Source organism: Tauraco erythrolophus, chromosome W, assembly GCF_009769465.1.
Source record: "Tauraco erythrolophus isolate bTauEry1 chromosome W, bTauEry1.pri, whole genome shotgun sequence".
In the NCBI taxonomy this organism is placed as follows: domain Eukaryota; kingdom Metazoa; phylum Chordata; class Aves; order Musophagiformes; family Musophagidae; genus Tauraco; species Tauraco erythrolophus.
This window is the reverse complement of record NC_141497.1, coordinates 9,972,561-9,988,538: the sequence shown is the minus strand read 5'-3', so window position 1 is coordinate 9,988,538 and position 15,978 is coordinate 9,972,561. Positions and strand designations below refer to the sequence as shown.

At 42.0% G+C, this 15,978-nt stretch overlaps 1 protein-coding gene across 1 annotated transcript in view; it reads right to left on the bottom strand.

Moving 5' to 3' along the window:
• The window catches only part of LOC147526206 (protein mono-ADP-ribosyltransferase PARP8-like), a gene marked incomplete at its 5' end in the record, with an annotated part of 222,393 nt that overhangs the window by 126,427 nt on the left and 79,988 nt on the right, over window positions 1-15,978 (bottom strand). The window contains 5 exons of the mRNA XM_086630266.1: window positions 4,715-4,810; window positions 4,914-4,967; window positions 10,167-10,731; window positions 12,853-12,978; window positions 14,685-14,751. Coding sequence (XP_086486392.1) covers window positions 4,715-4,810; window positions 4,914-4,967; window positions 10,167-10,731; window positions 12,853-12,978; window positions 14,685-14,751 — 908 coding nt within the window. The remainder of the gene's footprint in view (window positions 1-4,714; window positions 4,811-4,913; window positions 4,968-10,166; window positions 10,732-12,852; window positions 12,979-14,684; window positions 14,752-15,978) is intronic.

Here is a 15,978-nt window from a genome sequence, read left to right as displayed (position 1 = left end):
ACAGTCCCAACTCCCTCAGCTGCTCCTCATAAGTTTTATTTTCCAGCCCCTTGACCAGTTTAGTCGCCCTTCTTTGGACTTGCTCCAGGAGCTCAATATCTCTCTTAAAGCGAGGGGCCCAAAACTGGACACAATATTCCAGGTGCAGCCTCACCAGTGCCGAGTACAGGGGCAGGATCACTTCCCTGCTCCTGCTGGTCACACTATTCTTGATACACGCCAATATCCCATTGGCCTTTTTGGCCACCTGGGCACACTGCTGGCTCATATCAAGCCGGTAGTCAACCAACACCCCCAGGTCCTTCTCCGCCAGGCAGCTCTCCAGCCACTCTTCCCCGAGCCTATAGCGATGCTTGGGGTTTTTATACCCCAAGTGAAGGACTCTGCACTTGGCCTTATTAAAGCTCATGCCATTGGCCTCAGCCCAACGATCCAGTCTGTTCAAATCCCTCTGAAGGGCCTCCCTACCCTTGAGCAGATCGACACAGCCTCCCAGCTTGGTGTCATCCGCAAATTTACTGAGGGTACATTCAATCCCCTCATCCAGGTCATTGATAAAGATGTTAAACAGAACTGGACCCAGCACTGAGCCCTGGGGAACCCCACTGGTGACCGGCCTCCAGCCGGATTTAGCCCCATTTACCACCACTCTTTGGGCCCGGCCATCCAGCCAGTTTTTAACCCAAAGGAGGGTGTGCCTATCCAGGCCAGCAGTTATCAGTTTCTCAAACAGAACACCATGAGAAACTGTATCAAAGGCTTTACTGAGGTCTAGGAAAACTACATCCACAGCCCTTCCCTCGTCAACCAGGCGGGTCACCCTGTCATAGAAGGTGATCAGGTTTGATTGGCAAGACCTGCCTTTCATAAACCCATGTTGACTGGGCCTGATCACCCGGTTAACCTGTATGTGCTCATTAATAGCACTCAAGATAACCTGTTCCATGACTTTGCCCGTCACCGAGGTCAAACTGACAGGCCTGTAGTTCCCCGGATCCTCCTTCCGCCCTTTTTTGTAAATGGGGGTAACATCCGCCAGCCTCCAGTCCAGCGGAACTTCCCCAGTGAGCCAAGACTGTCCAAAGATAATGGACAGGGGTTTGGCAATGACATCCGCCAGCTCTCTCAGGACTCTCGGGTGGATACCATCAGGCCCCATAGACTTGTGGGCATCCAGCCGAAGGAGCAGATCCTTGACCCGTTCACTAGGTGCAACCTAAACTAATGTGTCTCTTTCTCTTAGCTGTATTCAAGCTCAACTGTGGGTACAGTCTACAGTGGAGAAATTATAAGAGAAGGTGAAGGGGGCACCTTGCCCACTGAAATTTGAAAGGATGTGACTTCAAGTATTTAGCTCCTGTCACAACCTACCAATTGCTACAGTCAAACTACATGATGTATCAAGATTTACTACCTACCCCTATTGGAATGAACCTTACATTGGTAAGAAGTTGCTAAAATGGATTCAATACAACAAACAAAAACCCCTAATTACTGTCCATCATGATGCAGAGGAGATACACCATATCCTAGAAAGATGGAGAACATCACTGGTGGGAAACCCTTTTTGGATGGTCTCCAAAAGTGACTGAGACATTAAATCTAATGCTACACCACATTGTAGTTTTACTGGCTCTTGTTATACTATGTTTGCTACTGAACATTGTTCTATATATCAAAGCTTGGAAGATGACAAAACGAATTATGCTATTACAAGAACCTCCTCATGTATATAATGTTGTTTAATCCTATTTGATGAAATAACATATATGCTTTAACAGTTATAGAGCTTAACCTAACACAAAATTTTCTCACAAATTATAACTAAAATGCAGCACTGTCTATTTATAGGCACAGAGGCAAGAGGTGAGGACACCACCACTCTGTGGAAAAGATAGATTGACTTTGGTCACAGGGTGGAATGTGGTGGTGCAGGCTCCCTCATGGGCTACATTGTGATGTCAGCACCAGCCAACATTGTTTTTGTTTTAATTACAAGTGCAGTGGGCTGGGACAATCTGGCACTTTCTGATCTTGTCTACTGGAGCAGTGAGTTGAAACAGTCCAGTACTTTCTTATCCTAGGTACAAGTACAGTGAATTGAGACGATTAGGTGCTCCCTAACTGCACCTGGAACTCCTGTTGCCTGGGAAATGTACCCAAGACCCCTCCTGCCTGAACCACAGCTCACTCTGAAAGTTGTCAAGATTACCTGACAAGAATTATGTCCACAATGAATAAAGTATTGACCAAAGTCAATCATCTTGTGACCCTATAAATACTGATCCTAAGAGAGGCCTTTAGAGCTCTCTGGGATCCCCCCCCTCCTTGAGTTGGGATGCCTCTCAGGGCAGACCGTCAGCTAACAGAAGCTTACAAAGGGTAGCAATGTTCGCTAATAAAGCTGACGAAGCAAAAAACTGCTAACCAAAGCCGACTGTTGTAGTTTAGGCCATCCGGCAACTAAATGCCACACAGCCACTCGCTCACCCTCCCCCACCCCCAGGGGATGGGGAAGAGAATTAAAGGAGAAAAGGGAAACAGACCCATGAGTTGAGAGAACAATGCAATACCACTACTAATAATATATGAAAATATATATATGTATAATGATAATAATATATACAAACAAGTGATGCACAGTGTAATTGCTCACCATCCAGTGACCAAGACCCGTCCCGTCTCGGACTAACGATCCTGAAACAGATAAGTCCTGACACCGCAATCCTGGTTGAGTGAGAGGCTCAAAAAGAGAGAGAGAGAGAGAGAGCACTCCGAGAGTGAGAGCGCCTGGAAGAGCAAAAGCCCTTCTTTCCGGTTAACCCTCATTTTTATACTGGGCATGATGCTGCATGATATGAAATATTTCTTTGGCCAATTTAGCCCTCAATCCTAAGTCTAAGTTCAAGTCATAAGGGGAGTTGCGGATCCTTTGTCCTGGCTGTGCTCCTCCTCAGCCTGTTGTGCTCCTGCACACTGGCAAGAACACGGCAAACTGAAAAGTCCTTGAGACCTCAGTGACAACTATAAACATCAGTGCGCTATCAGCATTCTGCTCATAATGAATCCCAGACTGAAACAGAAATCTGACAAAGGGTAACACCTTCCACTAATAAAGCTGACGAAGGAAAAAACCATCCACTAACCAAAGCCAATGAAGGGAAAGACTGAGTAATTCACTATATTTCAGTTTTGTGACATTTCAAAGATCATTGGGTACCAAAACTTATTATAATCAGCAAATAAACATCTTGATCATGGGTTAACCTCTATATCTCTGTTTGTTTTTAAAATTTTGTTGAATATTTAACTACGTCTCTGTATTAATCATAATAGGTTGCTGATTATTGATTGATTAAGTGTTGATAGAATATCATAAAATCTAATCTTGTGATTTATCATAATAGTGTTAATGAATCTTAAATTGCTGCTACCTCAAAGTCACATAAGACCCACAACAACATGTTAAAGCACTACCACTGAAATCCCTGTACCTAATTCCTTTAGACATAAACCATTGACCAAGTCTGGGACTAGGAGTAGATTCAGTCGCACCTAGACTCCTCTCTGAGAAGGAGTTTAGAAAGCAAGGAGGTCCACTCTGAACCTCGTGACTCAACAGGAGGGTCTCCCTCATCCTTCCTCCCTGATCCCTGTGCAAATCATTCCAACTCGATTCTGGCTCGATTTCCCCAAATCTCTGTATAAATCATTTTCCCTGATCTCTATGTAAATCATTGTAACCTATTCTGATTCGATTTCCCTTTTGTATGCTCCTTCTATGTAATAAGTAATAGAGTGAACTTTGCCATCAAATTCTGTTAAGTCATGCTTTTACAAATTCATATTAAAATAATGTTTATTAAGATCTTTGACGGTGATTCTTTAAGCGATCTAAATCACTTACCTCCGCGACACAAGGTCAATCCTAAAGGCAAGAATTTTATTCTCCTACATACTCTTTTACAAAGTTGCACTGATCCAGTAGCTTCAGGCAGGGTGTGTCCTTCATGACCAATCTTATTCTTTTTCACTATGCATTCACCAGTAGCATGAAAGGGTGCAATGTTCAGCATGCAAAATTCCTGATTCCCAGTTATACAGGAATGAAAGGAAGGAAGAGCTGTGTAACTGGCCAGTCCTTGGGCATACTGAACCACAACAGTGCCTTTGGACTAGATCACTGCTAGGTCAGACACTTCACAGAGCATCTCCTTCTACTGCCTTTTTTATCACATTATGGAGGATGGTTCATTCCCATGGCCCTTTAGCAAAAGACTGTCAGAAGAACTTCATGACCTTGTAGCATTAACACCCATGTATCTGAATACCCTGGTCATGGCTTGATGGGAGATAAAGGACTGAGGTGGCCCTAAAGCTTTTAAAAGAGCGCCAGAGGACCACTCTAATGTACTTCCTCTAGCTTATCCAGTTATGACTACTCTAGCACAATAGTGTACAGTGAAATGCAACTCTCCTTTATGTTTCTATGATTATTATACAAGCCTGCTTTCCATCTCCCTTGCTTGCAATATATTCTTTTCAAATTTACAGTAAAATCTAGTTAATATGCATTACATTTTTGCATCTTAAAAGGATATTAGGATGAAATACGACTGAAATAATTTGATAGTTTTATAACAGGTTTGTATTGTCCATTGCTGTTTAAGGCATTAGAAAATGCATTGTTTATCCCAGCAAGCACACCACTTACCCTCAGCATAGGGCCATTCTGGAACACATGGGGTTCGTCACAAACTACACAGTATTCATTCAATACTGGTATCCGCTGCTCAGCAAATTCAATAGTCTGAGAACAATGAAAATGAGAAAAACAATATCTGTTTAAAAATAATTAACAGTCAGCTCATGCTCCACAGTGTTTCATAAATGGGTAAGATATGACATCCTACCTGCACAAGAAAGCCATGGTCTTGTACCAAAATGCATTTTGCACCATAATTTTGCTGCAAGGAAAAAGTTCAGGTAACTTCAGTGTTGGTAGACTAATTATAAGAAAGTGGTAAAACATTTGTATTCTTCTGTGTGCAAATATGTTAAACAATATCTGAATCTAAAAAGATCTCTCATTTGCATAAACCAACCATTACAAATAATCAATCCTTTTACTGTTTGCTGAGTATGGGGTAGATTTTTAGCATTTCTTTTCAGTTCTTAAATCTGATGAGGTTTTGTATCTCAGCATCTCAAAACCTTTAATCTCAAATGGAAACACCAGTGCCTTCACTTCATTCTAATAAACTGACATTTGGTAACTTCCTTTAAATTGTAACTGTGTATTGTCTGTCCAAATATGGGCTATATACTTAGGCTTGAATGACTAATAAAACTCTCAGAACAATTGAAAATCTTTTATATATTTACTAAGATCTCACTTCTATGAGCACCATGCTGACAGACCTCTATGCTCATATCCCACTCAGATTCTTTCTGCCTTTTATTTCAGCATACAGCAAATACACTAGAAGGAACTTTTCTTATAGGAGTCAGTAAGGTACAAAATTCCCTCTGGGCTGATATCTATCACAATCAACCCTTGTTTTGAATAAGAGTCAGATCAGCTCCATTTACAGCTTTTTTGGGTTTTATTTTTGTTTATAGTCTTATTTCCTTTCATTTCTCTAACTGCTTATTTAGGAAACTTTTCCGTTTTTTCTCCTAGGAAAAAAAATCCTCCTAATTGTATTCATATATTTAAATATTTAAGCTGAGAACTGAAGAGAAGTTAGGGTCCTGATTCATAGAATCATAGAATCATAGAATCATAGAATCATAGAATGGTTAGGGCTGGAAGGGACCTCAAAGATCATCTAGTTCCAACCCCCCTGCCATGGGCAGGGAAACCCTCCACTACACCAGGATGCCAAAAGCCTCGTCCAACCTGGCCTTCAACACTGCCAGGGATGGAGCATCCACAACTTCTCTGGGCAACCTGTACCAGTGCCTCACCACTCTCAGAGTGAAAAATTTCTTTCTTATATCTAACCTAAATCTGCCCTCTTTCAGTTTAAAGCCATTGCCCCTTGTCCTATCACTACATGCCCTTGTAAAAAGTCCCTCTCCAGCTTTCCTGTAGGCCCCCTTTAGGTACTGGAAAGCTGCTATAAGATCACCCCAGAGCCTTCTCTTCTCCAGGCTGAACAGCCCCAACTCTCTCAGCCTGTCTTCATAGCAGAGGTGCTCCAGCCCTCAGATCATCTTCGTGGCCCTCCTCTGGACTCGTTCCAGTAGCTCCATGTCCTTCTTGTGTTGGGGACTCCAGAGCTGAACACAGTATTCCAGGTGGGGTCTCACAAAAGCAGAGTAGAGGGGCAGAATCACTTCCCTCGACCTGCTGGCCACACTCCTTTTGATACAGCCCAGGATACGGTTGAATTTCTGGCTGCCAGTGCACATTGCCGGCTCATGTGGAGCTTCTCATCCACCAGCACTTCCAAGTCCTTTTCCTCAGGGCTGCTCTCAATCGATTCTCTGCCCAGCCTGTATTTGTGCATGGGATTGCCCCGACCCACGTGCAGGACCTTGCACTTGGCCTTGTTGAACTTCATGAGGTTCTCACAGGCCCACCTCTCCAGCCTGTCAAGGTCCCTCTGGATGGCATCCCTTCCCTCCAGCGTGTCCACAACACCACACAGCTTGGTGTCATCTGCAAACTTGCTGAGGGTGCACTCGATCCCACTGTCCATGTCACTAACAAAGATGTTAAATAGCACTGGTCCCAGTACTGACCCCTGAGGAACACCACTCGTCACTGGCCTCCACGTGGACATTGAACCGTTGACCACAACTCTTTGAGTGCGACCATCCAGCCAATTCCTTATCCACCAAGTGGTCCATCCATCAAAACCACGTCTTTCCAGTTTAGAGATGAGGATGTCGTGTGGGACAGTATCAAATGCTTTGGATAAGTCCAGGTAGACAATGTCAGTTGCTCTTCCCCTATCCATCAATGCCGTAACTTCATCATAGAAGGCCACCAAATTAGTCAGGCAGGATTTGCCCTTAGTGAAGCCATGTTGGCTGTCACCAATCACCTCCTTGTTTTCTATGTGCCTTAACATAGTCTCCAGGTGGATCTGCTCCATGATCGTGCCAGGCACAGAGGTGAGACTGACTGGCCTGTAGTTCCCTGGGTCTTCTTTTTTTCCCCTTTTTAAAGATGGGGGCTATGTTTCCCTTTTTCCAGTCATTGGGAACTTCACCAGATTGCCACGACTTCTGAAATATGATGGATAGTGGCTTAGCAACTTCATCTGCCAGTTCCCTCAGGACCCGCAGATGCACCTCATCAGGTCCCATGGACTTGTCCACCTTCAGGTTCTTTAGATGGTCTCGAACCTGGTCTTCTCCTACAGTGGGCGGTTCTTCATTCTCCCAGTCCCTGCCTTTGCCTTCCGTGACGTGGGCCATGCCGCTAGAGCTCTTGCCAGTGAAGACTGAGGCAAAGAAATCATTGAGAACCTCAGCCTTCTCCATATCCTGGATGGCCAGATCTCCCGTTTCCTTCCGGAGAGGGCCTACATTTTCCCTAGATCTCTTTTTATCACTGACATATCTATAGAAGCCTTTCTTGTTGCCCTTGATGTCCCTAGCTAGATTTAACTCTATCAGGGCTTTGGCTTTCCTAACCTGATCTCTGGTTACTCGGACATTTTCTCTGTATTCTTCCCCGGCTGCCTGTCCTTGCTTCCACCCCCTATAGGCTTTCTTTTTGTGCCCAAGTTGATCCAGGAGCTCCTTGTTCATCCATGCGGGCCTCCTGGTGTTCCTACCTGACTTTCTCTTTGTTGGGATGCACTGCTCCTGAGCTTGGAGGAGGTGATCCTTGAATATTAACCAGCTTTCTTGGGCCCCTCTTCCCTCCAGGGCCTCATCCCATTGTACTCCAGCGAAGAGATCCTTGAAGAGGCCAAAGTCTGCTTTCCTGAAATCCAGGGTAGTGAGCTTGCTATGCACCCTTCTTGCTTCTCTAAGTATCTTGAATTCTACCATTTCATTATTGCTGCAGCCAAGGCTGTCCTTGAGCGTCACGTTCCCCACCAGTCCTTCACTGTTAGTGAGAACAAGATCCAGCGTAGCACCTCTCCTTGTTGGTTCCTCTACCACTTGGAGAAGGAAGCTATCATCCATGCATTCCAGGATCCTCCTGGATTGCCTGTGCCTTGCTGTGTTGTCCCTCCAACAGATATCCAGGTGGTTGAAGTCCCCCATGAGGACCAGGGCTCATGAACGTGAGGCTGCTCCTGTCTGTCTGTAGAGGGCCTCATCCACCCAGTCCTCCTGGTCAGGTGGTCTGTAGCAGACCCCTACTACTACGTCCCCTGTCCCTGCTCTGCCTTTAATCCTAACCCATAAGCTCTCAGTCAGGACCTCATTCGTCCCCAGGTGCAGCTCCATGCACTCTAGCTGGTCCTTGACATAGAGGGCAACCCCTCCTCCTCTTCTTCCTTGCCTATCCTTCCTAAAGAGCCTGTACCCTTCTATTCTGACACTCCAGTCATAGGAGTCATCCCATCACGTCTCCGTGATGCCAATAAGATCATATCCCAGCAGGTGCGCATACACTTCTAACTCCTCTTGCGTATTCCCCATGCTGCGCGCATTGGCATAAAGGCATTTAAGTTGGGCCCCAGATGAACCTGACTTCCTGGCTGGAGCAGCTGGAATTCCTTCCTTCTGTTCTACAGGTACTTCCAGCATATCTTTATCATTCTTGATATTCCCCCCTTGATTCATCTCTTCCACATTCCACTGACTTCAAATTGCAGTTAGGCACCCAGGTTACTGATATATCCGGTGCCTACATGTAAAATGTGAAATAGACTCTTGATGTCCTTCTGCTAACATCAGTCAAACTGCACCTGACCATGTATGTGATGATTTTCCCTCAAAGTAAATGCATTGTAGCAATAAATTACTGGTAGTTTTTATAGATTGTCAAGCAGGGCTTGCATTTTTCCCGTATCAGCTGATAACATCAGTAATGAAACCACTTAGTCAACTCTTCATTATCTCATTAAAATCAATGAGATTTTTTATATTAACTTCAGGAGAGAAATGTCTGCTAAGTTAAGACACCCTTTGCTGATTGAAAAAAAAAAAAAGAATCTCTAAACTGTGACAAGTAAAAAGTCTATTGACTCATCTTAAATTAATTTTGCTGTGCACATTACAGGAACCAACCACACAGCATGTATATAAATGACTTTATGATAGTATATCACTGCTTTTAGATTTGATGAGTATAGCTCATAGCTTATTAAACTAATTTAACATGAGACATAACAGACTCAATGTAACTTCATTCAGAATACACTATTTTTAGACGCCTCAGGTCTAACACAGAAAATAGGCCAGCCAGTGCTTTGAAAGAGCGCAAACAGACCCATTCTTTCCTCTAAAGTATAAAAGTCATCTTTTAAGAGGCAGAGGCAGAAGAAATAATTTTGAGAGCTCTTTCTTAAATTTTAGAGTATGTGCTACCCATTGTTTTCCCAATCAGTCATGTCTTTGGGGAAAGAAATGAGGCCAGTGTGGGCCTAATTCCTTCCCTGACCTCCAGCTGCCACCATCGTGTTTGAAGGTTAAACCTTTCACAAAGCACAAATGCACAAGAGATGAGCTGAATCACGACTACATTCCTTCCAGTATGATGATGATCACAGCTGAAAAGACCAGAAGGAGAGGTGACTTGGCACCCGAATAAGCCAATGGACAGTTGCTTCCTCCATGAAGCGAACAGGGAAATGAGAAAAGACCTGTGTGACCAAGCCAATTTTGCAGCACAGAAGCTCACACTCTCCCTTCTTCCTGCAGCAAGAAAGAAGGCAGGGAAGGAAGTGGATGACTGAACTTTTCCCATGGCCAGCAGCTGTACATCGAGCTGTATTCAACGTGAAATGTAAAATCTCTGTCTTGACCCAAGCAAATTCTGGTTTTACAACTTAAATATATGTGCATGCATAGTTGTTTAAATCCACCTTAAAAAGCTGATTCCATTGCTCTTGTCTTCCAATATATTTGATATATCCAATATATTAACTACCATATGTCCTAAGTATTAATATCTTTGCATAATAAGCATAATAGTACATTTGGAAAAAAATAGGAGGAAAATGAGCAGAATAAAAAAAAATATTACGCACAGCAGCTTGTGAAGGTGATGATGAAGATGATGTTAAGATACCAATAAGCCCTGAGGTAAGAGAGAGACTCCTGCCCTCTGCTATGGTGGACTCCTTGAAAGGCTCCATTTTGGATGATTTAGAGGCATTGTAGTAAGTCTTGCTGAGTAACTTGTGATTCTTCAATCCACCCAATTCTTCCATTCTAAGATTACTGGAGTAGGACCTGCTTAAAAGTTTGTGGGGCTTCAAGGTGCTGTTGTGCTCATATCGAGGATCCCCAGAACATGACCTACTTAATAGCTTATGGGGCTTTAAAGTGATGCACTCCTCCTGCTTGACAGCTGCAGAGCAAGAACGATTCAACATTTTGTGCGATTTAATAGCTATTGTCTGTTCAGCCCTAGGGTCACTCGATAAGGAGCAGCCAAAGGTTCTGTGAGACTTTGTGACACACACATCCTCTGCCTTAACTGTGCTAGAGTAAGTCCTTCTCAGTAGCTTGTGAGTTTTGGAGATCCCATCCTGTTCTGACTTCAGTTTTGATTTATTTTTACCACAACCAGGTGGAGGATAACTTGGCGACCTTAAAAATAAAGAAGGGAAAGATGTAGTTGGAGAATAATCAGTCTTGTGCAAATCAAACAAGTAAGTTCAGACATACGTACAAATTTTTAAGTGTCACCTGTCTTTATATGTTTGACTAGTGATAAACACAGCCCAACATTAAAAAAATGAGCAATTGTATGTAGGACTAATTTCTTAATACCAAATAGACATCTTACTCCTATTTATACACAAACTCATTCACTGAAAAGATGACTACTTCAGACAAGTTAGAGCTATATCCTTACAGCTCTTTGTAAAGGTCCCTATGTCTCTAAACAAACCATTTATTCAGGAGATTATCTTTGAAATGAAACCCACATATTTCACACAAGATTATATCACATTTTTCTTATCAAAATCTATCTTTCTTATGTAATCATCATGGCATGATCCCATTAAAGTTATTGTCTTCTGGACATGGCATAACAAATTCTATGTCCAGATCCAATAGAAGATATATTGAGCAGTGAAACTCGCAGGCAGTAAATCAAATTTAATTCAGCTGAAATGTACATTTTTTTAAAAAGCATCACAATAATCTGGGTGCTTTGTGGAAGACAATTTGATGCCCTTCTCTCCTGTTTTAGACAAATTCTAGTTCTGTAATACTAGAAATGAGAATGTGAGGGACCTAAATTATGAATGCAGAAAGTAAAGAACAAAAGGTTTTTATGAAACAACATTCACATGAACTGTCACATTTCTATAAGGTTCTTGTTCACCTGCCCTTGCAAAGCAAGAACCAGTATCAGGTATGCTGAATCATTTTTCTATACTTTACAAGAAACCCCAATCTTTGGAGTATTTTTGGGCTTCGATCAAATAGAAAAGAAGTGAAACCCCAAGGAGAGAGGCTGACAGGTTTCACCATCCTGTTAGCAAGTGGTGACAGTGGAAAATGCACATGGAGGTTGCTGAATCACTGTTGCAGTTGGCTCATTACCACACTTGAGCAGACATGAGGTAGGAATGGTGCTCTAGGGAGAGAGAGAGAGGGTCCCTGAATTTGGGCTGAGCAGTCTTTGGACAGGCACTGCAGCAGCAGTCAAATCAAGAGGAGAAAGACTGGGCTGGCTTTTGTATGCCCTTTCTGAATAAAACCAAATCCCAAGTTACAGCCTGTGCTAGGCAATGGTGCGTGGCATGGTAGGGAATGGGTAAGCTTTCTAATTACACCATCTTCCTCTTCTACCTTTAGAAAGACAAATAATCTTTTGTTATCTTTGACATTCCTCCCTTCTTCAATGTGAGTGATCATTGTACTCCCTCTCTTTTTTGTACATGGAATTTAGAATGACAAAATTCATCAAAAAGAAGGAATGTTCAAAGAAGTATTCAATTGAAACGTACAGAAGGAGTGATCTGTCAACCCTTCATAAGCAGGAAAACATGCTAGAGTAAATAGTCACATTCTTGAAAGAGGTAAAATCAGAGTCTGATTTTGCAGACACCTTTTAAAGAGTATGAGTAACTGGCAGAAGTCATAATGAATTCAAATGGACACAAACTACTACTTATGTTTTTAATGTCTTTGTTCTTTGAAATTCTGTGCCTGCATTTCAGAAGTGATTAACATTCATGTACTCAAACAGTGGAGAGGGTTGGGTGCTCAGCAGCTCTAAAGATCAGTCTTTCATTAATGACCATTCTAGTTTTAAAAAATTAAAAATATACACAGCTGTGGAAAGAACAGCTAGACAACTACAATTTTTTATATAAAATATATATAAAAATATTATATATTATATATATAATATATATTCTTGCTATTCAAGTAACAGTCAAATGCTACTAAGCTAGTAAAGATACAAATACATCCAAGTTAAGTAATATAAAATGAATTATTTCTAATTCTAGATGAATCATGGCTGTTTCGAAGAGCAAGGCACTGAAATGCTCTGCCTTCAAATAGTCTTAGAAGTTGCAATAGTACTTAGTTCGCTTTTGATGTTATGCAAGGCAAGGACTGGAAACCCATGAGGTAAGATATAAATAGAGCACTTATCTCTGTGGAGAAAAGTCAACATTTCACCTTGTGAAGTCTGCTGTGGATTTTTAACAGGATATGGTGGCAACAGTTAATTTTCCTTGCTATTACCTGCGCAATGTAGAAAAGATGTGCAGAGGGGATTTCACCTTTTTCTCAGATACCTGCTTATTGTGCGTACAATTAGATTTCTCTTTGCTGTTCTTCCACTGTTGTGTAACAAATGTCTGCATGATTCTGAAAATTAAGAAAGAAAAAAAGATTTTCTTATCCTAGCCAAGACACACTCACTTTAATGCTAGGGTCTCTCAGTTCACCACATAGGTGACATGATGCAATGTCCTCAGAGTTTTTCTGTCACATGTAGACTGACGATTGGGTGCTTCAGCTCCTCAAAAATGCTTTTTTTTCCCCACATAAAATTAATTCACATGGAACTTTTATTGAGAATACAGTCTGTGTAAACAACCACTGCAAGACATATAATTATGCCTCTCATGGAGATCTAGAGACAAACAGATTCAAAGGCATTCTATCCAACTATATGCGTCTGTCTCTCAAGTGACTACAGAGGTAGGCTACAGCATCTCCACAGTTCAAGTAGGAGCATATTCTCCTAAAGCACAAACATGAAGGTAGAGATGCTGAATATTACATTACCCAAAGGGATTTACAGAGAAGACAGAGCCAGACACTTCTCAGAGATGCACAGCAAAAAGCAGTGGTCACAAGTTGTATAGCAAGTGAAGCTAAAAAACATAAAGGCTATAAAGACAAGACATCCACAGAAGAGGGGTTAAGTACAACAGATTGCCCATAAAGGCTGGAGATTTTCACAGCTCAGCTGCCTGAGGCCATGAAGTGAACTAATCTAACTCTGAAGTCAGCATTACTTGGAGCAGGAGGTTGCACTAGGTGATCTCCAGCAGCCCCTTCTAAGCCAAATTACTCTGTGACTCAACTCTAGCAGTGGGGGTCTGTGAGTCATAAAGTCAAAATGGAAGTTGGTATGGACTATATAAAAATTTTACTGACTCTTCAAAGATGAATATCCTGTTCCTCACAGCTATGAGGGGCCACAGAGTTCATAGGTATTCTGACTTCCACTCAACTGTGAATTATGCAGGTGTATACCTGAAAATGTCTTATGGGAACCTTTGGTAATTACCTAGTGCACAAATCAGAGACAGTGTAAGTACTGAAATGTTTTAAGAGACTTTTCATGCCTGGGGAGCTTTTTATTTTTTTATTCAAAATCATGTACAATAGAGATTTTAATAATATCGCTTCATTTCTATGATTATGAAAATGCTGCACTGAATTTTTTTAAACACCAAAGAGCAAAAGACTTTTTTTCTTAAGGGATTCTTACTGCTGTAAGGGTCAGATATTAAAGCCTATATTCTTGTCACTTTATTACACATACACAAGCATTTGTGAAAAGGTGACTTGGCAAAATGTTATTAAATTGAATTGTACCATGAACACATGAAACTGGTACTTTTTTCAACTATTCTTCCCTCTTGTCCTCAAAATATGGATGGTCTAATTACTGTGGCACATCCTAGAGGCCACCAAAAATGTATAGCCCCCTTAGGGTTAAAAAAGATTCCTGCTCCAGAGGCGTAACAATCTAAGCAAAAACATTAAATTGAACACTCTTAGCTACAGTCTTTTTGAACTTTTGTAGTTTACTTCCTAAATGGCAGTAAAGTGACAGAAAACCCTGGCAGGCAGCACACATCAAGTTTTCTCTAAAAACTGTCAAAATTGAACTTAAAAAGGCAAAACCTGTTATTTTTTATTTAAAGAAAAACAAGTTCAAACCACTTTGATCCAACTAATCTGACAACCTGTGAATTTTATCTTACTTGACATGGTCTGGAAACTAAAAGAATGTAATATTTACTTAAAAACCGGGCTTTAGACTTTTCCAGACTTACTTTTTCAGCTGATGTCCCAGTCCAAATCTTTCCTTAGTAGAGATCTGAAATACATCCACAGTTGGCACTATGGAAAAAGACGATATTGTTGATATATGAATTTAAAGTAATAATCAAGAACTCATGACCATACAAGTCACATTTAAGTACCTTGTCCTATCTGGACCTTCGATACAGACAATGCCATTGAAGCAATGGTGCTTCATTGCAGACATGTCATCTAAGTCTATGAAGAAATGAAGGATGAATGGTCCTTTTTGGAATATTAGCCAATATAATTTGCAATTTTACAAATCAGTATTTTAGAAACTGAATTCCCCAAAATGTATCTCTTCCCACTAACTTTAATTATAGAAATGTATCTTCTTTTTATATATTACGGAAGTAACAGAGAGCAGCATCAGATTAAATGCATCTGGACTGGTGATTCATCTCATCTAATCTCTTAAAATTTCTTCCAAGTAAGTACTCTTTACACAATAAAGAACTATGAAGAAAACCCAGAGCGGAATAAAATGAATTACCTAATATCTGGGTTTTCTTTCTGAGGAGGTTTTAATACAAATTCATCATAGAATCAAAGAATGGTTAGGGTTGGAAGGAACCTCAAAGATCATCTAGTTCCAACCCCCTCTGCCAGGGGCAGGGACACCCTCCACTACATCAGGTTGCTCAAAGCCTCATCCAACCTGGCCTTGAACACCTCCAGGAATGGGGCATCCACAACTTCTCTGGACAACCTGTTCCAGTGCCTCGCCACCCTCTGAGTGAAAAAATTCTTCCTTATATCTAATCGAAATCTACGCTCTTTCGGTTTAAAGCCCTTGTCCTTGTCTTATCACTACATGCCCTTGTAAAAAGTCCCTCTCCAGCTTTCCTATAGGCCTCCTTCAGGTACTGGAAGACTGCTATAAGATCACCCTGGAGCCTTCTCTTCTCCAGGCTGAACAGCCCCAACTCTCTCAGCCTGTCTTCGTAGCAGAGGTGCTCCAGCCCTCGGATCATCTTCGTGGCCCTCCTCTGGACTCACTCCAGCAGCTCCATGTCCTTCTTGTGTTGGGGACTCCAGAGCTGAACACGGTATTCCAGGTGGGGTCTCACAAAAGCAGAGCAGAGGGGCAGAATCACCTCCCTCGACCTGCTGGCCACACTCCTTTTGATGCAGCCCAGAATACGGTTGGCTTTCTGGGCTGCAAGTGCACATTGCCGGCTCATGTTGAGCTTCTCATCCACCAGCACTCCCAAGTCCTTTTCCTCAGGGCTGCTCTCAATCCATTCTCCACCCAACCTGTAC